This window comes from Mus musculus, chromosome 10, assembly GCF_000001635.26.
Source record: "Mus musculus strain C57BL/6J chromosome 10, GRCm38.p6 C57BL/6J".
NCBI classification, from domain to species: domain Eukaryota; kingdom Metazoa; phylum Chordata; class Mammalia; order Rodentia; family Muridae; genus Mus; species Mus musculus.
Window position 1 is genome coordinate 123,504,646 of NC_000076.6, and position 26,586 is coordinate 123,531,231.

The following is a 26,586-nucleotide window of genomic DNA, read 5'->3' on the forward strand; positions in this document are numbered from 1 at the left end:
CCTGTCAGACCCATTTACCAAGAGCCTCCTTACTCTTGGTGTCTTCTCTCAGTAGTTTTCCATTCACTGACCCCTCCTTCTGTTTCTTGGCCATGAATTCCAGCTGTTGTCACAGAATTGAGTTCGGCATCTTTACTGTATCGCTATAGTTGTGAATTAATTCTCCCTTGCTAAATTAATAAGTATGTACCAGGAATAATTGCTTTTCTTTAACCGTGGCCACAATGAGCAGAGTTAGATTTCTATTAGCTATGAGGAAAAAAAAAAAAGAGTGACTAATGGAAAAGCCAACATGATAATTGTGATACCAAAGACCTCCTTACCCTAAAGGGTGAGCTATCCCCCTTGAGAAGCTGATGCTGACATGGAAGATGGATCCTGGTAGTTTGGGTCTTATATTTGACTCTGATCTCTGTCCGTGATTTCTATGGGGGACTTGTGAGACTTCTCACCTTTGTATTTTGTAGGTGCATTGTGGAGTTGTAGTTGGCTGGTGATTATAAAGTGTTTTGAACAAGGTTGTTGTAAGTTACCTGAGGAAAGTTTCACAAAGTCTGGGGGCCTGTCAGATAATTAGAGGGAAATGCTCTGGAAGAGCTGTTTCTGTGACTCCCATTAGTGCGCAGTGTGGTGTTGACACGCCCATTGAGGGAAGAATGGCTCTCACTCTGCTCAGAAAGAGTCCTTAAAAATCTCTCTCTCTGTTTTTTTTTTTTTTTTTTTTTTTTTGTCTTTTAAAATCATGTTCGCCATCTGCTGGGAAAGGAGTTCAGATGCCTGCCCGGGAACTTCACAATTAAATGTGCTAATACAGTCTCAGGAGAAAACGATTGCCACACCTGCTTTTCTAAAAGTGAGGAGGAAAAAAAGGTACAGCAAACAAACAAACAAACAAACATACCACAACCCTCAAAAAACAAAGTGAAAAACCCATCTGCTTTTTCTGTGCACAGCAAATCTCAGAATCTTAGGAAAATGCAAAACAAGCTCATGCTTTCAGATGTTAATAGACATAGTGAAAGGTCACTGCAAAAACCTTTTACTCATTATAAAAGTTACTTTCAAGGCAAAGACTCATTCAACCAATGTAAATGGTTTATTTCCTCTCTCTCCTTATTTTGGGTTTGAAATCGGATGGGGAGAACATATCTGTAAATGAGATGGTTCATTGTACTGTATCACCGACGTATACTTAAAGATTTATATTTGTCTGAACTTAAGAAATGTCCATGTAGCAAATCATTGTGCGTGATAATAGACATTCACTTTGCAAAGGACTCTACTGAAACAACACACCACAGAGAATTGACCCTGGCACAGGGTTACCAATAAGCTCAGCAGGTGTAGAAGAAAAGTCTTCTAAAAGTCTAACTCTGTCCGTGGCACTCCCAACTTAGAGGCTACTGTAAGCCTTATCAGGTCAGTTACTCAGCCATGTGTCCTGTCTCACTTAAATCTCATGCTTCTTCCTGCTAGAGAAATTGTAACTGAGACAAAATTTCAGACTGAACCTGCATAGTTAAACTGTTTACCTTTTAAATTTACTAAAACGATATCATGGAAATTGGAACATAGTAAGTGCTTCCTGGTGTCAGAAAAATTAATAAGATGAATTACTCTGTGAATTTAATGCTGGTTGAGTCTGATGTGAGAACCATTTGCTTTGGAAAAGAAAAGAAATTTGTGACAGCCATGAATTCACAATTTAACAATTTCTTTCAGAAGAATTTACTAATCATGCTCATAGGGCTTTTGTCAGACTTAATCTTTAAAATTAACTTGATACATAACATTTTATTTAAACCTATTTTTTATGATGGCAAACGCAGTATAATACTGGACCCTAGTACTTCACTTAATCCACATAGTAAACATGTGTTTCCTCAAACCTGTGTGAACTCCTTCTTTAAATTCCACACTAAATAGCAGATAATACACGTATCATCTATATCCTATTTTCATCTAGTAGTATGTGAAATTTAAGACTCTCCATTTTCAGTACATTATTTTTGACATACTACATGCTATGTAGACTATCATCTACTATCATTTTGCTAGGTATTTCCAAATACTATACAATGTATGGACCATAATCCACCTCGTCAAGATCCTCAATATTTTCCAGGAAGAGTTTTATTGTTTAATACCTAATACATTTCTAAGACTTAGTAACTTAATGAAGACTTATGGTTAACAAATCTTTTCTGTGGTGTAATGTTTTGTGTAGGTCAGAGAATTCCAGAACAGGGGGTTTATAGAAGTCAACATACTGTGTGGTACATAATGAGTGGAGATGTTTTTGTTTGCTTTAGTTTTAAGTGTTCTTATATACAGCTATCTTTTTGTATCAAATTGATATTGTATTTAATGATGTAGTAAGTAGTGTGCACAAATAGAATCAAGCACCACATAGGTAAAATTCCACAAAGCTGCTGATTACAGGCTGGGTCTGCTCTATGCATTAAAGCTGTATTGTCTTATCAGCTAAGGTGCATCCACTGAAGCCGTCTCTCAGCAAGATACCAGACAGTGTCTTTTCAAAAAGTGCGAGGATTTTAATAACACAACTGACAAGAAATGCTGGACTTGGGAGAAGGGAGAAAAGGGAGAAGGGAGAAGGGAGAAGGGAGAAGGGAGAAGGGAGAAGGGAGAAGGGAGAAGAAGGGAGAAGGGAGAAGGGAGAAGAAGGGAGAAGGGAGAAGGGAGAAGGGAGAAGGGAGAAAAGGGAGTGCTTCCTATTGGAGAGATGGAAAACTGGCCCAGCCACTTTGGAAATCTGAGTGTAGCATCCTCAAAAAGCTAAACATATATCCACCATGGGACCCAGCTATACCACTCTCTGGCACGAGCACTAAGGATCTGACTTCCTGCTGCACAGAAACTTGCTCAGGCATGTTCATTACAGCTCTATTCACAATAGCTAGGAGATGGAACCAACCTACATGACCTTAAGTTGATGAATAAATAGAAAAACATAATACAGATCTACTATGCAATGCTCTTGACTTGCAAGGAAAAACGAAATAATGAAATTTACAGGTGAATGAATAGAACTAGAAAGGATCATACAGAGTTCTCTAACCTGGATCTAGAAAGATCAATGCCATAGAAATGATGGTTCCCATTTATCTGTGGTTCCTAGCTCCACTCTTCAGGTGTGAGTATATAGCTTGGAGTAACTTCAGAAAGTAGGGACCTTGTGGAAGGAGAAGATGCAGCATACAGGTGATTAGAACAGGAACATGTAGGGCTTTTATGAGAAAGGGGTGGGGAATTGATAAAGAAAAAGGAGGGTAAAGTAAGGTTGTCTTTAAAAATCATAAGGAATAATACTATTATCTACCTAAAAATAACTATGATACTTGTAATTCAGTGGATGAATATGCATATAATGCATATATAGGTTAAAAGAAATCTGTTTTGACAATGCTATCCAAATAGACATAAATTACCTAACACAAACCTGAGCACCAGAAACAAAAAACCTGCTTTTGAGTTGGTCAGGGTTGTCCAAAAGATTCCCCAAACATAAGCTGCTGCTCTGGCTCTTGATTTCTTCCCAGAGGTTAGGGCATGCCCCTGTTGCTGAAGGCACCTTGTAATTCAGACACAGGAACTAGAGGATCTAAGCTGCTCCGAGAAGACTAGATTTTATGGTACCAGAAGATTGCAAGAGAAGAAAGCAACGAATAGCCTTGTCAAGCTATGATCTCTATGAAGTAAAGCATTTGCTGCACAGCACAGTATGCCCAAGGGAACAATAGTGGCATGCACACTTTGCCAATAACCAAGAGTTCTCTAAGTCAGCATAAAGCCCATTCAACAAGAGGGAAACCATGCTGGGACTGAAAACCTAGCCAAATACTTGAGGTTAGTAAAGTCATGGATCTTGGATGAGAACCTACAACTACCATTTTACTAAGAAAGCCAAATTCTTACCTGTATTATAAGTATTTATTCTTTTGTTACAGATAGGGTCCACCTCTCACCAACAGACAGGTATCACTACAGAAAACCACAAGGGATCAAAGACCAGAGAACAAGTGTCCATGTGGAGCCCAGCAATAACTGATACAGGTACACGCCAACTCCTGTACCTAAGTCTCAAGGCCTAAGACAGAAAAATTGTAGGGCATTAGGAAGTCCTGAGCAAGGAAGGCATCACTAGACATAGTAAAATGGTAAGGGGAGAGCTCATGAGGCCCCAGACTTAGACAAACAACAACAGCAACAATAACAACAATACCTATAGTCAACTCAGGAATGTGCTAAGAGTTTCCGTAGGGGAGCTCTCCTATATTTGTTATCTAATACTAAGTGGTCAACCCTGAAGTCATACATTCAAGCAGTATCACATACACTGAGCAATTACATATTAGGGAAACATGTAACCACAATTAAATAAGTAAAGGGAATTAAATTGATAGGGTGGAGCATACAGAAAGGGTCAGTGGGAGGAAAGGCCAGGGAGAAATGATCTAATTATATTTTAATATTAAATTAAAAATATTAGTATCTGTAGACACATAAAAATATTGAGAATGATCCAACCCACTTAATGAATGATCTTTGTTAGACTTAGTAAGAGTCTAAATTTAGGTATCACAAACCCCAGATGCTATACAATAGTACTTCATTCTCCTCAAAATAAACAGAAAAACGAAACACTTTCTGTAAAGTCTTGAGTATGTCTAAAGGTTAAAGTTGCTTTAAGTGTGTATTTTAACTTGAACAGCTTCTTAAGCTTCTATCTAAATTTTTAATTTCTAAATAAGTTCAAGTAATGGTAGGATTTAAAGAAATTGTATCTGGTTTTAAAGTGCCTGTCTTAGGGTTTCATTGCTGTGAAGAGACACCATGACCAAGGCAACTCTTATAAAGGACAGCATTTAATTGGGTCTGACTCACAGTTTTAGAGGATCAGTCCAGTATCATGATGGTGAGCAGCACAGCAGTGTCTAGGCAGACATGATGCTGGAGAAGGAGCTGGGAGTTCTACATCTTGACCTGAAGGCAGCCAGAAGGAGACTCTTCCACAGGAAGCCAGGAGGAGGCTCTCTTTCCACACTAGGCAGAGCTTGAGCATAGAGACATCAAAGTCCGCCCCACAGTGACAAACTTCCTCTAGTCATGCTACACTTCCTAATAGTATCACTTCCCTCAAGCCAAGCATATTTAAACCACCACAGTGCCTTTTAGAGAAAAACGTTCTTGTAGGTTACTGACTTGATTTCAGTGAAAAATGCCTTTTTCTAAGTCTGATTCTCTCCACACTTCTCTCTGACTTTTGTGGCAATGGGATACACAGGCCTCCTTTTGGGTTTGTTTGTCCAAATGCATCCTGATACTTTAGGCGTCAATGACCCATATGAAAGCTACTAAGATTGGCTCCTCTCATAGTGCAGAAATGACTTAGTAGTTATCAGATCCTACTTGTATTCACTACAACCATGGACTGTACAGTAATCGTACATAATGTATTTTACATAAAGGGGAAAATTCAACAAAATACAGGAAATAATATATTGTTTTAGGAAATAATATTAACAAAGGAAGTAAGAGCTATACATTTCTCAGTGAATGATGGTTGTTATTAATTTCACAGTAAAACTGACATAGCTGTATTTTATTTGTTGCTATACTACAGAATAATTTCACTAAAGTTGTGCCCTTTTTAAAGTTGGTCAATCAATTGCTTCACTAGAAAGCCTCTGCTGTTTTGCAGTGGCCTACTATCCTTTGCATTTAAAGTGTTGCTGTAAAGACCTGCAGTCTATACAACTTTAAGTAAACACATGAAGAGTAAAGGGTTGGTAGATGCTGGTAATGGAAGGGTTTGTTTAGGATAGTCATGTTTCCCCTCTTTGGAAAGTGCTGAAGGGTACCTTGGCACCGTGTTCTAAGACAGAAGTGATAGATACTCAGGAAACTGCAGTTCTGGGTCCATTGCTACTCAAGGAGAGCACTGTCTCTTTATGGAGGAAATGAGAAACATGAGGTAGACACGTAGAAGATATTTCACAGCATTTCAGGAACTTTTAATGACACCCTCACTGACTCTAAATCAAGAAACGACCTTTCTGGCCATGGACCGTTCAGCAATCTATCAACACTGCTGGCTTTTCCTGCCTTTGGATGTACTCAGTTGTTCCAATACGCGGACTCTTGCTTTCCTTTGAACTGTGCTAAGGGATCAGCATGTCTTTCTGCCTCCCCTGAGTGCATCTGATGCTATATCAGCTCTGAGGAAGAGCCCTATCTTGTGTCCATCAGCTGATATGTTTTTTCCCAATGTTTTGGAGTCCTTAAATTATTTACCATCTGTCTCATAAAGCCTGTATACTCTTTTGTAAATGTAACTTTTATCCTCCTGATTTAATCATTGTTTCTGAGGCTTATTGCTTCAGCCAGCTAACCTAGGCCTAGTCCTGGAAGCTTCTGGCCTCCATAAATCTAATCTAGGTGTAGAATGTTTTCAGCCTCTGAGACTTTGGAATACAATTACCCTTTCTAGTTCTTTCTGCGTTCTGGCTGGCTGGCTCAACTCAACTGTTCTGGCTCAGGCTCCTCTTCAAGCTGATTCAATCTGGCTTTTCTCTTTCTCTCTCTCTCTCAGCGTCTCCTGAATTGCCCTGCTTGGCCTCATACTAAATCTGGCAATATGTTCTAATTTTCTGGCTCCTTCTCATTCTCTGGCTCATTCTGACTTCACCTGTGTCTAGCTTGTTCTCTCTTCAACCTGTCTCTGTACAACTGTCCCAGTAAACAACTGGGCCAAATTCTCTGTGGCTTTTGTCATGTACTTTAAAGGCAGTAAGGAGAAACCCAAAGACTGACAGACACATAAGTTTATAAAAACAGAGATAACGTTGTTACCCTGCACTGTTTTTCTTTTCTTTTTGTATGTAGTAGACCACAACACTGTATTGCATTTCCAAATGTCTTTCTATTTTTATTGAATTAGTGTTCATGGGTTATTGAATTTATTGTTCGTATTCTTCTCAGAAGGATAAGTAATTAGCTTATGGAAATCTAGGGAATAAGAGGTTTTTCTGAGTTAATGAAAAGGGCGCAACTGTTGGAACAGGGCACAGAAAAAGCACAAGACTGAAAGAGATTTACAAGATGAACAGAGGTGGACAGGTGAGATAAAACTTAATAATTTACCTTTTATACTTCCGTTTGAATGGAAAATATCTTTGCTTCTTCATTATTCGCTAATAGAAAAATGGAATTATATACTGCAAAGACTGACATTGATTGACAAGTTAGACATTTTTATCCTGGAGAGTCTGTGGCAGAAAATGGGTAGCTCATATACCTTGGCTCCACTTGCCTACCATCCTGTCAGTTGTCACTCTTACAAAGACCTGGGACTAGGCACACATGCATACAAAAAAGAAGAGAAGAAATGTAAAACTGTGGAGTTCTAGACTATACTTATAATTTACAGAAGAAATTACATTGGTGTTTTGATTTTGACCAGTGATTATGATGCTTATAATGATTTGAAATTTTCTAAAGTACATATTAATTAGGATGTGTCTAATTTCCAACATTAAGTGAATAATGAAACAATCAGAAGCCCCACACTGAATAGTTAGACATTAATAATATTGCATTTCCAAAATAGGCATATATAGTGATTAGTTTGCCTGAGGTAGGCTTTCTAGGCTCAACCCTGAAATCTGGATGGGGATTTTATACAATGTAGATTTTCAAGGTTGGGCTGTATTTGCGGTAGGGCAAATCACTGGAAGCTTTAATTTCTGGGTGTTGTTCAGTGACCAAAAAGACTACAATAACACTGTAGGGTGGACAGCTAAGTATACGAATGAGCTAGCTCTGCAGGTTATATGAGGGTGGCTGGCTGGATACCACACAGAACACTGACCACTGTCCCTGGGCAAGTTGCTCAAGTCCCATGCTCTCAGTTTCTCTGTAAAAGGAATGAATTTATGAAATTCCTAGGCAAATGGATGGACCTGGAGGGCATCATCCTGAGTGAGATAACCCAATCACAAAAGAACTCACATGATATATACTCACTGATAAGTGGATATTAGCCCAGAAACTTAGAATACCCAAGATACAAGACACAATTTGCAAAACATGTGAAACTCAAGAAGAACGAAGATGAAAGTGTGGACACTTTGCTCCTTCTTAGAATTGGGAACAAAACACCCATGGAAGGAGTTACAGAGACAAAGTTTGGAGCTGAGACAAAAGGGTGGACCATCTAGAGACTGCCATACCTGGGGGGATCCATCCCATGATCAGCCCCCAAACGCTGACACCATTGCACACACTAGGAAGATGTTGCTGAAAGGACCCTGATATAGCTGTCTCTTGTGAGGCTATGCCGGGGCCTAGCAAACACATAAGTGGAGGCTCACAGTCAGCTATTGGATGGATCACAGGGTCCCCAACGGAGGAGCTAGAGAAAGTACCCAAGGAGCTAAAGGGGTCTGCAACCCTATAGGTGGAACAACAATATGAACTAACCAGTACCCCCCAGAGCTCATGTCTCTAGCTGCATATGTAGCAGAAGATGACCTAGTTGGCCATCAGTGGAAAGAGAGGCCCATTGGTCTTGCAAACTTTATATGCCTCAGTACAGGGGAACGCCAGGGCCAAGAAGTAGGAGTGGGGGTGGGGAGGGTATGGGAGACTTATGGGGTAACATTGGAAATGTAAATGAAGAAAATACCTAATTAATTTTTTAAAAAAGGAGGGAGATGAGCCATGGTTGTGGTTCCTTTCATTCTAGATTTGGAGTAAGTGTTTGGAGTGGGCAGAGTGGGACTTACTTGAAGTTTATGATCCCCTCACCTGTAAGACACATTATCACCCCGCTACCCTATTTAAGGCAGATCTCCCTATCTCCTTTGTTCTGTATTTGATCATACAAGGAGCCTAGCTTTTATTAGCCACCATTACTTTAACCCCTACAGTTACAGCTTCAACTAAAATTTGTTTGATTGCCTTAAAAAGAGTATTACCACCTCTATCCCCTATTCCAGCTTATTTTGTTCCCAGTATTAGACTCTTAGAGGCAAAACTAAGCAGACAGTGCTTGTATGAACTGTAAATCCTTGCAGTCTAGACCTTTGGCTTTTCTTATTTGGGAAGGAAAAGATCCTTGAGCCTCTGTAGCTGTTGAGATGAACTGATTTTAATTTCACTACTGTTTTGTTTAAGTGTCTAGAGGGATTGGAAGCAATGAGGAAACACACATCCGCCAAATGTCTAGGCTGCAAGGATTTACTTAAAATTGGAACATCCTTTAGCACACAACAGGTTTTTGTTCTCTTTTTAAATTCTAAAGGCTTTGATAGAGAATCCATGCTAGGTAGAGCTTTGGTGACATGATTCTGTTGCCAATTATTAGATTAAAATAGACAGGCAGATACTAAGCAATATTCTGAGGAAAGTATATGTGGTGTGTTTATAAAACACACATACACCATGGACAGACAGACACACACACACAGACACACACAGACACACACACACACTCACACATAGTCACACTTCAAAAAGTATTAGCATGATTATTTTTAGATAGAGCCTCATTAATACAGAGTGAAGGATGACCTTGAACTCCTAATTCTCCTGTCTATACCTCACGAGTGCTGGGATTACAGGCATGCACTACCATGCTTGATTTAATGCATCGCTAGGGTCTGGCTGAATCCTAGGAAGCCTTCCCCACAACTGCACCACATGTCCAGTAATTCCCATGCTTTCTTCTATTATTTTGCATGCACTTCCTATGTGGACCCATGTGCTAAGACAACAGTATGAATTTGCTATAAATTTATACCTGGGTTAATTCTATGAAGTACTTTTATCTTTGGCAAATATTCATTTTCTTTCCTCCTTACATACACCTGATATAAAGTAGAGATATTATATATAAAATAACTGGACATATATTCAGATGTTTAAGACATATATATCTGACACGTTGACATGGTTATATACAGATGCTAAGATTCTTGGTGACACTCAATTCTATTCCTATTCACCGGGCTTCATTACCTCATCTAAGTCTAAAGATGTGGGCTATCACTTCAAATCACCATTCAAAGAATGCTACAGTTGATATTACTGACAACAATTACCGTGTTTTTATTGGATATTTCTACAGTGTGTGTGTGTGTGCATGTGTGCAGTGCCTGTGTGTGCTCATTTGTGTGTTAATGTGTGTGTATATTTATACAAGAATGCAGTCATGTGCATATTCTGTTCCACATACAGAGGTCAGAGGCTAGTATCTGGTGCTAGTCTTTGCCCTCTCTTCTAGCTGAGTCAGAGCCTATTTTTGTTCAATGCAGGGTACTCAGGGACCAGGCTAACTATCTCTGTTGCTCTCTTGTTTCCACTGCCCATATCCCTGTCGTTGCACCAGAACTAAAGACGCTCATGTATCAGGCATGATACCTGATATAGAAGTTAGGTATCTGGCTTTGTATGATTTCTAGTGTTCAGATTCAGGAACTGATGTCTTTGTGTGACTTCCAGTGATTTAGACTCAGGTACTGATTGATGGCTTTGGGCAACTTCAGGTGATTCAGACTCAGGTATTTATGTCTCCGTGTGGCTTCCAGTGATTTAGACTCAGGTACCAGTGCTTGTATGGCAAGTGCTGTTCTCAACTGAGCCGTCTCCCCATTTTCTGACAATACTTCTAGAACCCATGAATGAAAATAAAGCACATTTGAAGCTTTGTGTATTGGCTTCCTGGTTTCTTTTGAGTTTTATGCTGCATGCCTCAGTGATAGATAAGCAGAGTAAACTGTATTTCGTCCATGATACTGTTTTGAGTTTTCTCTGTCATTTTTTGAGCCTTTGCCTCCTGCTGAGGCATTGCTTCTCTTTGGATTTGCCAGGACTTTGCTTGTTAGTTATGATCTTTCCCCTTCTCCTCTCCCATGCTTTATTTAATTTTCATCTCACAGCCACAGCTTGTTGTCTAATTGGAGCCTCAATATTTATATATGCAAATAGGTATGCATGCTAATTCCCTTTTAATTTGATATTTTTCAATATCCGATATTTTCTAGGTAAGAGAATAGTCTGTGTTGCTATTATTTCTCTCCTTTTTAAAGAAGACTATTGTAACCATGATGCGTTAAAATTTTCCAAATAATATTATGTATTTGCCTATAGAAACCCACAAGATTTAACTTCACTATGGCAAGATCATATTTTGGATGACATTGTTCTTTCCAAGGAATTCTTGTAGAAAAGCCACCCCTGGGAAACTGCCTTCCTTGCACCACACTTCCTTGGTTTGCAATTAAAGATGGGGATCGTTCTTCACTCTTGTTCTTCTTGTTAATTCTCACCTCTCAGCGAGTTATTTAGCAGCATCTTTTTTTCTCAGCCCGTTATTCTTTTCTCAGGCTTTTAGCATCTAATTTACAGCTCTGTTATTTTAGGGCAAAGTTCTGTTATGGAGAAAGACAGACGAGCATATTTGCTCAATAGTCTAGTCAATAAGAGATACAGAGACTCTAGTTCAGTGAACGCCATGCCTTTCAAAGACAGGATGATGGCATAGTTCTTGTCTAAGTATGAAGCTCGAAAGGGTGGTGGCATAGTTCTTATGTAAATATGAAGCCAAGGAAGCAGCAGAGCTGTAGGTGGAAGTTCTACTTTGAAAACCAGCAGGCTCAAAGTGGCCAGTTTCCATCAGAATCTAAAGCAGAGGTTCTCAGCCTTCCTAATGCTGCAACCCTTTAATACAGTTCTTCATGATGTGGTGACCCACAACCATAAATTTTTCTCATTGTTACTTCATAACAGTAATTTTCTGCTGTTATGAATCATAACATAAATATCTGATATGTCAGACATGAGATATTTGGCTCCCAAAGGGGTCATGACCTACAGGTTGAGAACCACTGGTCTAAAGTCAGGGAAAGAGTACTGTCATTCCACTGCAGAGGTGGAGGGCTCAGTTCAGTGCACACATGGAATTAACTATCAAATTCTCTAAACGAAGCGCTGATGTATCTCAGGAGAACTATGGAAACACAAAGCGCTGATGTATCTCAGGAGAACTATGTAAGCAGCAGAGGTATATTGGATGTGGAGGTAGGGTCAGAGGTTCAAGGTTTTTCTCAGATACACAGTAGGTCTGAGATAAGTCTGGAAAATGGAAGAACCTTGTCTCAAAGATTATCCTGTTTATGGCTCTTTAGTAGAGAATATAGTTCAGTGGCTAAAATCCTTTTATAACATTCATGGAACTTCATATCCCATCTCTAGTATCACACAAAACTGAGGGACAAAAAAAAAAAAATAGTTCTGGATACTTGAGTGATCATTGAGATTAAACCAGAGAGGTGAGTAGATGTTCGCCACAGGGAAAGTTGCCTGACTTCTTTTTGTCCTAGAGATATAAATTCTGTATTTAAGATACTCAGTGTTACTGTTATTATTTTTGCGTGAATATATGTTATGTTAAGAATTATAATGAGCAGGCTGGAGAGATGGGTCAGCTGTTAAGAACACATGATGCTCTTACAAAGCACCTGGGTTGGTTCCTAGCAATCACACTGGGAGGTTCATACTTTTGGGATTCTGGTTTTAGAGGAAGTGACAGCCTTTTAGGGTCTTTACAGGTATGTGCACACATGTTGTACTACACATACTTAGACTCAGTTCTGCTCTCCTTCCCCCTACAAAAAAATAGCATAAATCATTAAAAATAATCATAATGAAAATACTTAACTCACCACCACCTAAGTCAATAAATAGATACTACAAAAACATTCTCCATTCCCTGAATACAATTCTCACTTCTCAAGGGGGAAAATCATTATCCTGTTATTTGTGACAATCATTTACTTACTTTTTAAAACATTTTATAGCACACATCATTGAACAGTATAACATTTTGCTTCTAGGTTTAGCTCTTTATGTGAATGTAACCATTATAAATATATTAGTCAGTCTTTCAAATGGTTTGTTATATCTTTGATCACTATTTTCAGTCTATATTTCTAAGCTCTTCTATTGAAACATTATATAATAGGTGAGCTGTGTGTTCTGTGCCCTTCCATGTCTATAGGTAATGTTTATTTATGGGTGACTTTTCTTGAGGCTGAGCTCTTTTTTTGTATAAGAAGCCCTCTATGTTGAGAACACATTTAATTCAGATCTCAAAGATTACGGTTGTCCTGAATTTTAATCTTGGCTTTAACCCTGGTGAATGCTGTACTCTCCTGCAAGTTACTTTACTTCTTTGCTTTGTTGAATGGGGATAAGAACAGCACGCACACTGTGGAGTTGGGTAGCCTGAAAACAAATTTATAAAAGTTTCTTAGAGCAGTGTGAGGTGGGGATGGGGTAGGGGAGCAATGACAGCACTCACCAGTTGTTTAAATGTTTTAACAAGAAAGATTCTTGTGTAGATTAAATGAGTGAAATTTAATTAGCATCTCTCTGGTAAATAGGAGGTATGGTGGTGATTCTTGGTGAATTTCTCTGTTTCCCCTTTCCTCCCTGATGATATGGCTGCTTTCTAGACAGCAGAGGCTCCTGGGAGTCTCATGGTTGTATAAATGAGGATGTTGCTAAAGCTCCCTTATGTGTGTTGCTAAATATCTGTGCTGCCATTGTGCTTTCTGTTCATTTCTTCTCCAGCAAGTAGTTTTGAAATTTTCCATCCTTTGGGCCTTGTGCTCAACTTTTGGGATGCTAAAGGGAATGACAGATCCTTGCTTCAAAGTGGGGAAGTCCACACCAAAGCTGCTTTGACATCATTTATCTACCATAAACCAAAGAAAGGAGGACATCTTGAATTTGCCAGGATTAGAGACCTGACCTTAGAGCATTTGCCCCAAATAGACAGAGGTAGGCACGAGTGGAAAATGTATCAGAGTTCTAGGGATGTACTGTCTAACAAGCAGATGGGGTGTGACATTTTCATGCAGACTGGCAGAGAGGAAACATTATGTGGTCTCAGTATATTTTTATTTTCCAGTTGTAGTGGAGGAGCGTAGGATGAGAAATGTGACAAGATTTATTTTTCGTAAAAACCCAAACTTCCCTACCCCTCATTTTAGGCCAGGGCTGTCCAATAAGATACAGCACAAACACAGAACTTAAAACTTTCTAGTTGACTTATTAAAAAAGCAAATAAAAATATTTGAAATAATTTTGATGGTATATGATATTGATTATGTATATGTAATATGCAGATGGTCTCAGAGTTAATGATAGCTTGATAGAGGGATTTCTACTTCACCCTGAAATGAATGTGTACCCATGTAGTATTACCAGCTGAATATGAAATCAATATAAATATTATTAATGATATCTTTAAACACCTTTCCTGTACTGAATCCTCAGAAAGTGGTGGTCACTCATTGAATTCAGACTCAGAATTTTTACCAGAAGCACTTTCTCTGTATTTAAATTCACAAAACTACAGTGTAAAGTAGGATGTGTATCTGAGAGCCCAAATCTTTTAAGTTCAGACTCCATTTTCCATTTTAGAAAACTTGAACTCAGATGAACTAACAGGTTGAGTTTCCAAGTTACCTCCCAACAAAGCCGGAGCCTAGCACCAGTTCTAGGGTAACCCCAACAGACCAGCATCTCCAGGATAATCTCCCCAACAATCCAGCATTTCCAATTCCTAACAAGCCCACCTAAGGACCTCCAATGCAGGGGGAAACAGAAATTAAAGCTTATGGTTTGACTCCCAGCACAAGCTATGCTAAAGGCCATAGTAGCTCTCCAACTAGATGTTTGCACACTCACCAACCCCCTCCAGCTTGCTGCTTTCTATAAAGCCCCAATTGCCCCCATAGATATTGGAGCTCCTGCTGTGTCAGGGCTGGTAGGCAGGGAGTCTATGCTCAAGCTTGTGAATAAAGGCCCTGCTGTGATTTGCATTAGATCAGCTCCTGTCTGGTTTTTGAGTTTCACTAACACCCTTCTGGCCATACCTATCCATGTAAACATGCTCAAAACATGTAAAAGTGCTAAAAATATTGATGTTATTGTGCTAATCAGATGAATGTTAACAGAAGTATGCTATTTCTTTTCTTTTCTTTTTTTTCTGGCCCTACATAGGTCAATAACTTACATCTGACTGCTCTGATGTAAGTGGTAGAGAGAGTAATCACAGAAGATGGAAAGGCAGCTGCAAAACCTATTTCCCTGGTCATCCCCTTTCACATGAAGATGCACTTGACCATCACATTGCACAACATAGCTTTATGAGCATTGCAGATTGCCCACATATAACCAGTCTATGGAGGAAACAAAGAACACTTTCCCCTTCTTTATAGATCTGGGAGTCAAAATCTTAGCTGGCTGAGATCTTGGCACTCCTTAGGAGTTGGGCTGCTAGGTTCTGTACTTTAAAATTCTCTATCTTGGTATTTTGTTTTTAAATAATTCTGTAAAGTATTTAATTTCTTTTAAAGTTATGTGTCTCTTTGTGTGTCTGTGTGGTTATGTGCATGTGTGTATCATGCTGACAGAGGCCATGGGAGGGTGTGGGGTTTGCGATAGAGCCGGTGTCCCAGGCAGTTGTGAGGCACCCAATGTGAGTACTGGGAACTGATCTCCAATCCTGTGGAAGAGCAGCACAAACTCTCATCCACAGAGCTGCCTCTCCAGCCTCCCCAGATCAGTCTTTTAAAAATGATTCTCTTACGTGGTTTCAAATTTCTGTTTCAAGAAGTGCCTGCCATTTTTATTTTTACCGAAGAATTTACATTGTTTCTTGAAATTGTGGTTCATGTTAAACTTCTAAAAATATCACAAGGGGAGTGGATGCATGGCAATAATTAGAGTTTCTGTTCCCAGGAAGGCCTTTGAAATTGGTGTGACATTGCACATCAGGGGCTTAGGAAGGGGTTTATAAACTTATAACTAGCTAGAAGAATTATGTATTTGATTGAGGGATTATGTGGAAGCTTGGTCCGGTGGCTTTTGATGAAGTGGAGCACGGAGAAGTTTTCTGAAGAACTGTGATAGAAGCAGTTGCCTGTGATGAATTCCTATCAATTGAGAAACAGATTGTATTTCTGGGAAAGGTAGCTTAAAATATTTCTTATCACTTTGGATGTGAGCTTCTTGGCATTCACTATTGAATAATTATTTCTGGAGAGTGTTGTCAGAACCAGACCTTCTAAAAATAAAGCCAACTCTCATCGAATTAGCATTTCCTCAGGGTGAGGGTGCATCAGTGAAACCCTAGCTTTGCTTATGCTACTTTGCCTCTCCCTCTCTTTCTCTCCTTTCCCCCTCCCCTCCCCTCCCCCTCTCCCTCCCCTCCCCTCCCCCTCCCCTCCCCCTCCCCCTCCCCTCCCCTCCCCCTCTCCCTCCCCCTCTCCTTCTCCCTCTTTCCCCCTCTCCTCCCCTTCCCTTCCCCCCCCCTCCTTTTCCCCTCTCTCTTCTTCTCCTCCTCCCTCCTTTACTTAGCCAGTGGTTGTGGTGTGTAGTTAGTAATTATTTCCTATGCCCACATTAAGCTTAGTTCATGATCGATCCAGTCAAATCCAAGCTATCACGAATCTCATGTGCTTTGAGACCTGTAGGTTTTCCTTAATTTAGACATTAAGTATGCTTCTCCTAAAGTGCTAAGCGTGTAAATAAAATCATATATAGATGTAGTGGGAAAGTGGTTATGAAACTGGATTCTTTAAAGGGGTGGAGGGCTTGAGAATCCACTTAAGGCGTTTGCTTAGACCCAAGCCTTGGCACTTTCCTTTCCCAGACTTAACTATTACCAGGGTGGGCAGTGAGGGTGTGGGCATTCTCTGCCGAGAAACTTTTTCTTTGTGACAGATTGTGTATGTGTGTGCGTGTGCGTGCCAACAGTTTCTGTCAGGTATCTGCCTCTGTTACTCTCCACTTCGTATATTGTCACTGGTTCTTTCAGTGAACCTGAGCACACTCTCTTACCTATGCTGGCTAGCTGGTAGGATCCAGAGATCCAACTGCTTTTGCTTGCCCAGCACTGACTGGGCTTACAGATGAGCCCCCACCCCAACTATGTCTGGCTTTCATGTTGGTGCTGAGGATCCATGCTCAGGTTCTCATGCCTGTACAGCAAGAACCTTACTATGTCTCTGCCTCCTGCTCTGCTGTTTTAAGTAAAACTCCCGAGATTCAGAAAAGGACCTGTATAAAGTGCCACAAACAGTATGAAGAAACATTGGGAAAGTTGGGATCAAATGGCATTCCTGTGGCAAGAATCTCATTTGTGTATGTTCAGTAGCTTGGGGTTAATCTTACATTAAACTCCAGAGCCCAGATTTTCAGATTATAGAGATAGAGGAAGGGCCCAGTACTCATGCCAGAACACGGTTGCTTTCTGAGGCACTGAATGTCATTTTAGTTGGTGTCTGCATCCAATGTTGATTGCTGAACAGATTCTTATCTGCTTCCCCAAGAATGTCCATTGCTGTCTCACTGCTGGAGAAAGCTAGGCTTTACTCTGGTGGTTCTGAGTTCCTCTGGATGGGATATTTGGCCCTGGATCCTCTTGAGGACTTTCTGGAAAAACCAGAGGTTCTGGCCATCCTCCTTATCTGATGGCTGTCATATTACTTAATCCTGTTCCACAGGGTTTTGGTTAGGGGAGTATGGTGGTTGAATTTAGCTATCAACTCAACGAAACCTAGAATCACTTGCGAAGAGGGTCTTAATTAGGAATAGTGTAGGTCAAGTTGGCCTGTGGACATGTCTCTTGGGGATTGTCTTAATTTGAACAGATATAAGAAAATGTGGTAGCGTTCTCCAGTAAGGAAGGAGAAAGGTAGCCGAGAACTAACAATGTACCAAGCAAGTTTTCTTTCTTTCTTTCTCTCTTTCTCTCTCTTTCTTTCTTTCTTTCTTTCTTTCTTTCTTTCTTTCTTTCTTTCTTTCTTTCTTTCTTTCTTTCTTTCTTTCTTTCTCTCTCTGTGGTCTTCACCGTGGATGTGATTTAACTGGAGGGTTGGGTTCCTACATTGACTTCCTTGAAACGATGGAACTGTCACTTGGAATTGCAAGTCCGATCACCTCTTCCCTCTCCCAGGTTGCTTTCTGTCAGGGATGAGGAGTGTTTATTTGAGAGTGTTATAGTATGAGCAGCATGATCTAAGGGGCTATATCTGTACAGATTAGCTTACTTGTTCCAGAAATATCTATTACTTTTACGTCTCAGATATGCTGCATAAGCAGAATGTATTATTACATAGTTGGGGACATAAAAGCAAATAAGCACCATGAAAATGAAGACAGTCAAACGGCATCCTAGTTGGGAAAGACCTCTTACCCAAAGACATGAATAGACTTTCACCTACTTGTTCATGCATACCTTTTCTGAGATAACACTTGCCAGGGGTCTTTTTTTTCTCTGTTAATTACATCTATGCTATGGAGTTTTAATGATATTGAAAAATGCTGTGTTCATGCACTTAACAGTGCTTAGCATTGAAAACATTCAATAGAAAGTTGATATGGTTCTCACAACATCTACTCCTGCTATAACAGCTGCTCGTGTTATTATTATTTTGGATAATAATAGCCTAAATATGAAACATACTTTTAAGAATCTCTGTGAAGCTCTGCACTAGTAACTCTATGCATTATCATATTTAACCCTCTGGAGGGTATAGTAAGGCAGTTGTTATCTAATAGTGGAAAGCTCAGAGCTGCTAAGGAAGCTCTGCTTAAGCATTTTAGATATTTCATTTGGACTTAAAAACTCATTGTATTTGACTGAAAATTGTTTGCCCCCTCTGATCTTCTTGATGCAGTACGTTTCTGGATAAATGTAGAAGTGAGACAAATGGAGGTGCAGCCTAAGAACTCTCTTCAGTTGACTTCGACAGCCCACATGAAGTAGCATGGAAGTAGATTGGGCTGGGGGGGGAGGTTTGATATAATATCATTTGGATAAGCTCAGTTTTCTTCATCCTTTCATGATTACTGATAACTACTTTGGATCTCCTCCTTTCCTGTCCCAGGAGATGTCAGCGTGTGGCCCAAGGAAGATTACAAGTGCCTAATTTTGGACTTGGTGGCTGTATAAGATAGGAAAGAGCTTACCACATAGAATCCTTTCTACTGGGCCTTCCTAACATGTTAAGGAAACAACCCTGTGGCCCTGGGAAGGTTTTTGGAGTCATTTGGTTAGTAAAACCAGAGGCATCCCGAATAAGCAAGGCATGCTTTGATGTCTGGTATTTCTCTCCTTGCTAACCTCACCATTCCTTCTTCATATTTCCCTTCAGTCACTCTTGATTTCTAAGTCTTCTGAAGTATCCACTCTTACCGCGTTCACCTAAAGGGCTGCCACAGACTGGACTCAGTGGTTCCCTTAACCTACAGGAGAATCAGAGTCCCAGTACCCAGGTGGGCAAGGAGTCAGTGGGTTGACAAACAGATGCAAACACAAGGGAGCATTGATCTGAATGTAATTTCTCAAAGTGAGCATCAGACTTATATTACAGAGGGAGACAAGGAAGTTAAGTGATACACTAAGGTCATCCAAGGTACACTGAAGTTACCTGATGCAAAATGACTCTTTACACAAAACAGATAAATACATACATAAATTCTAACAGGAACTAGGCAATGTTTACAACTGGGATAAAAATCACTGTTAACAAGTGGGATCAAAATCAGCCCCACCAGCTTGTTTTTAAAAGCCAGGGGCAAGGGCTTCATGCCCTTGCCATAGTTCCAATTCTAGTCTATTATATAATCCACCTTCCCCTTAGGCCATTGTAAATGCCTGTGTATGGGAGTGACTCGGCTGTTGTTTTAAGTAGACTTTGCAGACTAGCCCTGAGATTTCTAGCTCTATTTCAGTAAATTGTAGTGCCTGATTTCTTTCACTGTCTACACTGGAGGCATTTTATCTGAATGAGTAGCATTCTTACAAGAATCAAAGCCCAAGGTTGACTCAAGGATTTCCTAGGATATTGGAACATTGGTAAAGGCTAATCTAACTTAGCTATATGTCAAAAATAATTCCTTAGAGGCACTTATAATAAAACAATATTGAAGGAAAGCACACAGATCCGTTCACTAACGCAAGGACAAGTTTGGAGCATTCATGCTAAGGGATGCCAAGGCTCCAGGAGACTAAGTTTCTGTGAGACTTTTTGCCTCAGAACTGCGTCCAAGCTTTTGGGCCCTTCACACAGTTTCCACTGGAGTGCATGTAGCCAGTGGACCCAAGTAGACATGGAATGTCTAACACAGTAGTTATCTGATTCTGTAGACATAGTTAATCTGGAACCAGAGGGCCACGTTCATGGCCAGAGACTTTTCTTCTACCAGCAAAATATTACAAATTATTTTTCTTCAAGCATCATTTTGCATACTTTTAACTTATTTTGGTATGGGAAATAAATTGGATAAGGAAATTAGCTGTGGAAGAAGTGATGCCTGATGCTATTTGATGTAGCTCCAATATGAAAAGTATGAAGTCATGGTGAACACTTATGGCCAGTTATGAAATTTATCAAAAATGTAAACACTGGTAAAACAGAATGATCTTCTAAAGAAGGTTTGTAGGCAAGCAAGAGCATTATGTACATAGAATTCTGATTAGGTATAGAAATTTCTTGACACATACCTTCTACAAAAAAATTGGTCTTTTGTATATTACCTTTTGTATTCCAGAAGATTCCCCAAAGATAATTCATCTGATAAAGTTGCTATATGAGCCAGCTGTGCATTTTATAGAAAAACTTCTTATAAGAAAATTGGCCTGAACACCAGGGACACAGGCAGCTGAAGTTAAACTGTGCCGTCCAAGCTAGAGATGAAATTGCTCTTTTCCTGTGAGTGTTGAACCTACAGGCACAAGCGGAGCCTATGCAAGGCTTTGTGCCTTGTGTAGAGTTTCACAAAGGAGCAAAGGTACTCTTCAACAAAAGCTTACATGGCTTGAGTGTGGATTCCTCATTCATGGCTTTCATAGAGTGTACCTATTAGAGAAAGACATTAAAAGGTATCCAATTTCACAGCAGCTGGCCAGTGTTAAGTGCTCACCAAGCATACAATTAGACACGGTGCCCTCTTTATTACATTGCTTTGGATTGGATTCTGACGATATTTGCAGCTAAAACCATTTTCATGTGTTAAAAAAAAATGAATGAAGGGATCGGAGATTTCCAATATAAATATAAGGCTACAGACCAAGGATTAATTTTGATGTGCTCATAGCAGGGATTAATTATGGGTGTTGAAAGACAACACGAACAGGATGGATCAGAGTCCAGTAATCCTAAAGTTGAAAAAAAAAGAGATAATATACTTTAATTGCTGAATGCCTCATGAGAAGCTATAATTATTTATGATAGTATTTAAACTGATGGTGGCTGGAGGAACAGGAAGTTGTGGAGGATCACAATTTCTTCAACTATTTTGACATGCAGCACAAGGAAATAAATGAGCCCTCATCCATTTGGATAGTCATTTATTTTATGAAACCAGCTATTATCTGGCTTCAGTGGGAGACAGGTTCTCTCTGCATTTATAAAGACGAGGATACTAAATTACCTCAGCCACAGATCCTCTGAGGATTTAACAACAAGGCCATCAAAGGAGATGCTGCTCCCATGGGTGCTATTGTGCCTCGCTGGCATCTGACAAATGGGATTGCTGGTGTGGCTATTCACTGGAATTAGCTACCTCCTTCCCCAGGCAGGATGTTGTAAGAGGAAACCAAAACATCTGAAATTATGATCTAAGATCCCAAGGAAGTTAACTCTGGTGAAGAAATAACTCTGTCTGAAATAGCCCCTGTGTTGCTTGTTCTCAATTATTATCGTAATGACTGAAAGTATGAATAGTGCATACCTCTGGGTTGAGACGGTAGTGAGTGTGATGATTGGGGGTGGAGCTTTGTGTTCGGCAGTTCAAATCTTGGTTTTTGCTTTAAGTAGATGCGAGCTGTCTTTTTCGGTAAGCAGAACAAATGACGCTACACTCATAGGTTCTCTGAGAACAAGATTGTGATAACATATGTAAAAAGCTTCAAGCAGAGAGCTTATGAGATACTATGGAAGTACTTAGTGTGTGTTTCCTACCATTATTACAGTGGCTGGGGCTCCTTTGTAATCAGGAGCAGGAAGATGTAGGCTTCCTTATCTGTTTATAGCTTATCTCTCAGGGTTTCAGTTTTACTCTGGGAGAGGAGCATTATCTTTCCAATTTGAGGTTATACAGTCAATTCTGGCTTAAAATTTAAGTCTGCTTTGTGTAAATAGATTCAAGGTTTTCTTGTTTTCTCTCTCCTGAATCCTTATCAAGACTGATTCTTTATTCCAATGGCCTTCTGCATAGTTTTGGCATCAAGGAATTGTCAGGTGGTTTTATGTTCCGTTTCATATACTACCACTACCGTTGTTGTAGTCATGTGTCACCTGCTGCTTCCTCTGCATCAGCACGAAGATTGATGTAGGTATGGTTGCTGTCCTTCCTCTGTAGGCTTGCTCTCAGTTTTTCTCACAATACTGAATTTTCTGTCCAGCTTTGGGGTCTTCCTGCCTTATACCCCTTATAACCTACTTCATGAAATTAGCATTTATCATCATGATTACTATTATCCTAACCTTTCCAGAAAAATAGACCAGAGATTTGGATAACATGAACAGTGGTGTGCTGAGGAACAACTTTGATCAAAACTCTTATTCAGGCCATGATGGTCAGTGGGAAGTTGGCAAAGAAGGCTTTTGGAAATGATGGGTCTGGTTGGTGGTTACGAGAGATTTAAACCTAAATGCTGTGTTTCCAAATTCTGAAATCCCTTCTTTGTGATTCTCAGCTTCATTTTCTACGAATGATATGCAGTTTCCTTAAAGTAAAAATGTATCTTAAAAAGTAAAGATAGAGCTTGTCCTCCAAGAGTTGGGCTGAGGCCATGCCTCCATTAGAGGTCTATCAAGTCATCCGGGTTCAAGAGGGGTCAAGAGGGGTCTGTGCACTATAATTAGGACTTTATTATCCCTAGGCTCTTGATTCCTCCTAAGGGATTAAGAGAAAACTCTAGATTCCTTTTCCATGTTCTCAACTTTCCACTTCACCATCACGCTCTGTAGTGAATCCTTCAGGGCGAGCTCTAACTACCCTGTTTTCCTTTCCAATTACTCTTCAAGAGAAACCATATGCTTCTCCTATATCTCAGTTACTTCTTGGGTTGACTCTTGTCCTGTTTTCTTCTCTCACACTCCTCCATCAACCGTATCCTTTCATTTGCCCATGTTCAAGGTCCTTCATAAACCTCCCCAGCCACAGATCTCTCATCTCTTCTCGAAGAACAGTCTCCATCCTCTTGTACCAGTAACAGTGCAGGCCCTCAGTGGGCCTTGCTTCCCTCCAAGATATCTAAAGCCCATTTCCTCTGGCATCCACCATCAGTCTTACAAAAAGAAGATTTCTTGTTACTATTGACACTTAGGAAACACCCAGGTTTTGACTCATCCTGTGTTTTGATGCTAATTCTGCTTTCCCAGGAGGTGTTGTGGATGAGGAGGGAATCACAGACACAGGTGACTTCTTGTGAACCTTCTCCCTACCTTAACTTGTAAAATAAAGGCTAGAGCTGGTGATTGGGCAGTGGAAGGGAAGGTGGAGCTGCAAAGTTTGGGGAAGAAGGAGGAGAGGAAAGAAGAGATGAAGAAGGGAGGAAGAAGGAAAATGGAGGGAGAGACAGATGATTCAGATTCTGCGTGGCTTTAAATAGCCACAGGTAGCTATTAACATCTTATAAGGGATGGATAATTACAAGACAATTTGTCTTATCTAGGTGGGCAATTTATATCATTATCAATTGGCTTTGAAATTATTGTGTGGGCATCTTGCGAATTGAGAATTTATTGATATATAAATCTGACTGATTAATTATAAGCGTCTAGAGTTTTGATTTACTGAGTTAAGGGATTTGTGGCAACTAGCCACAGGGGTGGATGGCTGGGAATGTGAGCAGAACCCACAGCAAGGGAACCTCGGTCAGTCCCTGCATGGGGCTAACCACGGAGGCCATGAGACCTAGACAGTCAGGGGCAGAGAGTAGCAGGGAGTAGCATGGAGACTTTTTTAACATTTGGTTCTTTTTTAATATTTCCTGCAACATCAACAGGTTTCATGATCTTCTACATGTCAGTGTTCCTACCAATGTACCTTTGCATTGTTCTTCCATATTGGCTGGTGGTGTGCCTTCTTTCACTATTCATTTTTATTCACATTTTAATGAAAGGCATTTAAGTATGTATGCAGATAATTCTTCTAAGACTTCACACGCTCAGAACTTATTTCCTTGAGTCCTTCTCGGCCTCAGTCACCATCTGCCCATCACTACTAACTTCACATCACTACTAACTTCAACTTGCACACACTTACAATTCCAGCTTACTCATCTCTGATCTTTTAATTTATTTTCAACTGTGGGTGATGCCACCCTGAGCTGATGGTCCTGGACTATACAAGAAAGCTAGGTGAGTAAGCCAGAAGAAGCAATCCACCAAGTAATATTCACCCTTCCATTTCTGATCCCTTTCCTTCCTCTAGCTTTCTGTGTTGGGTTCTTACCTCAGTTTCTCCTCATGGTGGACTTGATTAACACAATAAACCTTCTCCTCCCTCAAGTTGATTTCAATCACGGTATTGCATTATACTAACAGAGAAGCAAACTAGCATGCAAAATAGTACCAAAAATGTGGTGTGTTGCTTTGGCAGACTGAACATATTCTTCTGGGGAGGTATGTGGAAGCTTGAAACTTTAGGCTGAAAAACCCCTCTAGTGCTCAGAGCTTTAAGGACTATTCTGTAGAAACGTGTAAGGCAAGAATGCTGAAGGAAATTCAGAGAATGGAGATGTGAAGCAGGAAGCCAAGACGTTATCAAGGTCGCTCATGTGGGGCTGAAGAATCAACCGTGATTAATGAGACCAGCATCACTGAGGTGAAATGTTCTGGGAAGTATTTTCTTAGGTCAGCATTGCAGAAGCTGTGGTCCAAAGGGGCCAAGGCTGTATCTCAAGCTGTCAGCTGGACTTGGTAATGTGTAAACATCTCCCTTGTGGTACTGATTTTGGCAGCAAGAAAGCTGCAGGATTGAATCATGGTGATCTGCTGAGGCTAGCAATTTGAGAAATGAGGAGAGGCCATGGGTAAATGTGCAGCCAAACTGCAGTGGAGACACCGTTGCCCTGGAAATACTAGGACCACCACAAAAGGACAGTGGAGTTTGCAGAATGCAGCTTGCCTAAGCCGGTGAGATAAGAGAACATGTTCTATGGAGAGCAGAGTCAGAGAGGTAGGACTACTCAAGCTCCTTGCAGCACAGGAGGTCAGGCCACCAATAAGTGTAAGATAATGATGCTGGAGCGATGGCTCAGTGGTTAAGAGCACCACTGCTCTTTCAGAGGTCCTGAATTCAATTCCTAGCAACTACATGGTGGCTCACAACCATCTGTAATGAGATCCAATGCCCTCTTCTGGTGTGTCTGAAGACAGCTACAGTCTACTCATAAACATAAAGTAAAGAAATAAATATTTTTTAAAAAATGAGTGCAAGCTGTTTATACTGTGGCATTTGATTTTGCTATCTCTGATTGTAAATGTGCCTTGTCTCTTCTTGGAGTAAGAGAGTATTTAATTTACTAATTTATTATTTGACTTTACAGGAGCTCACACTTAAGAGACTTTAGAGCTTTACCTTTCAAAATTGTTGGAATTTTTAAAAGACTGTGCAACGTTTAAAAGTTTTCTTATGCTGTATTTTATACTGATAGTCTCATGAGCTCTAGGGTCTCACATCTAAAATTTATGGTTTAATAGTGATATTTGTTTGTAAGATGATAGGAGAGGGACTCATCGTGGCTAATCTTCAGCTATCAACACTGGGGAAGAGGGAACCTCAGCTGAGGAAGTACCTCCATCAGCTTGGTCTGTAGACATGTCAATGTAGCATTTTTCTTGATTAATGATTGATGTGGGGAGGCCATGTTTACTGGGTTGGTGCCACCCAAGAGGTCTTAAGTTAAATAAGGAAGCTAAGTGAGCCAGCAAAGGGATCAATCAAGTCAGGAAGTAGCATTCCTCCATGTTTTTTGATTCAAGCTTCTGCTTTGAGCTTTGGCCTTGCCTTCTCTCAATGGTAGACGGAAGTCTACAAGCTAAATAAACTCTTTCCTTCCCATGCTGGTTTTGGCCATTGCTTTAGCACAGGGGTGGAGTGTATACTACAACAACACATGCATATCCTATTATTTGATGATATTTACCCCATTGCCCTCTCTTGCACCATCTTCCAAACTGTTCTCTTCCTTCTTCTTCAATAGTAAACCCCTCATTTAAGTATAAGTTTAGCACATGGGAGAAAGCATGTGGTATTAGTCTTTGTGTTTCTGAGCCTGACTGACTTCATTTAACACATTGATCACTACTTCCATTCATTTCCTGTAAGTTGCTGTTCCCATTCTTTTTTCATGGCTTAGTAAAACTCCATTTTATATATATATATATATATATATATATATATATATATATATATATATTCCACATGTTGGTATTATTTAATGATAGGCACATAGACTAATTTTTAACC

The 26,586-nt window shown here is 40.0% G+C and overlaps 1 protein-coding gene across 8 annotated transcripts in view; it reads left to right on the top strand.

Moving 5' to 3' along the window:
* The window catches only part of Tafa2 (TAFA chemokine like family member 2), a 477,181-nt gene that overhangs the window by 240,622 nt on the left and 209,973 nt on the right, over window positions 1-26,586 (top strand). For 3 of the 8 annotated variants that reach the window (XM_017313953.2, XM_017313952.2, XM_017313954.2), the window contains exon 3: window positions 766-870. The exons of the other annotated variants lie outside the window; for them this stretch is intronic. In XM_017313953.2, coding sequence (XP_017169442.1) covers window positions 766-870 — 105 coding nt within the window. The remainder of the gene's footprint in view (window positions 1-765; window positions 871-26,586) is intronic. 8 annotated transcript variants of the gene reach the window in all.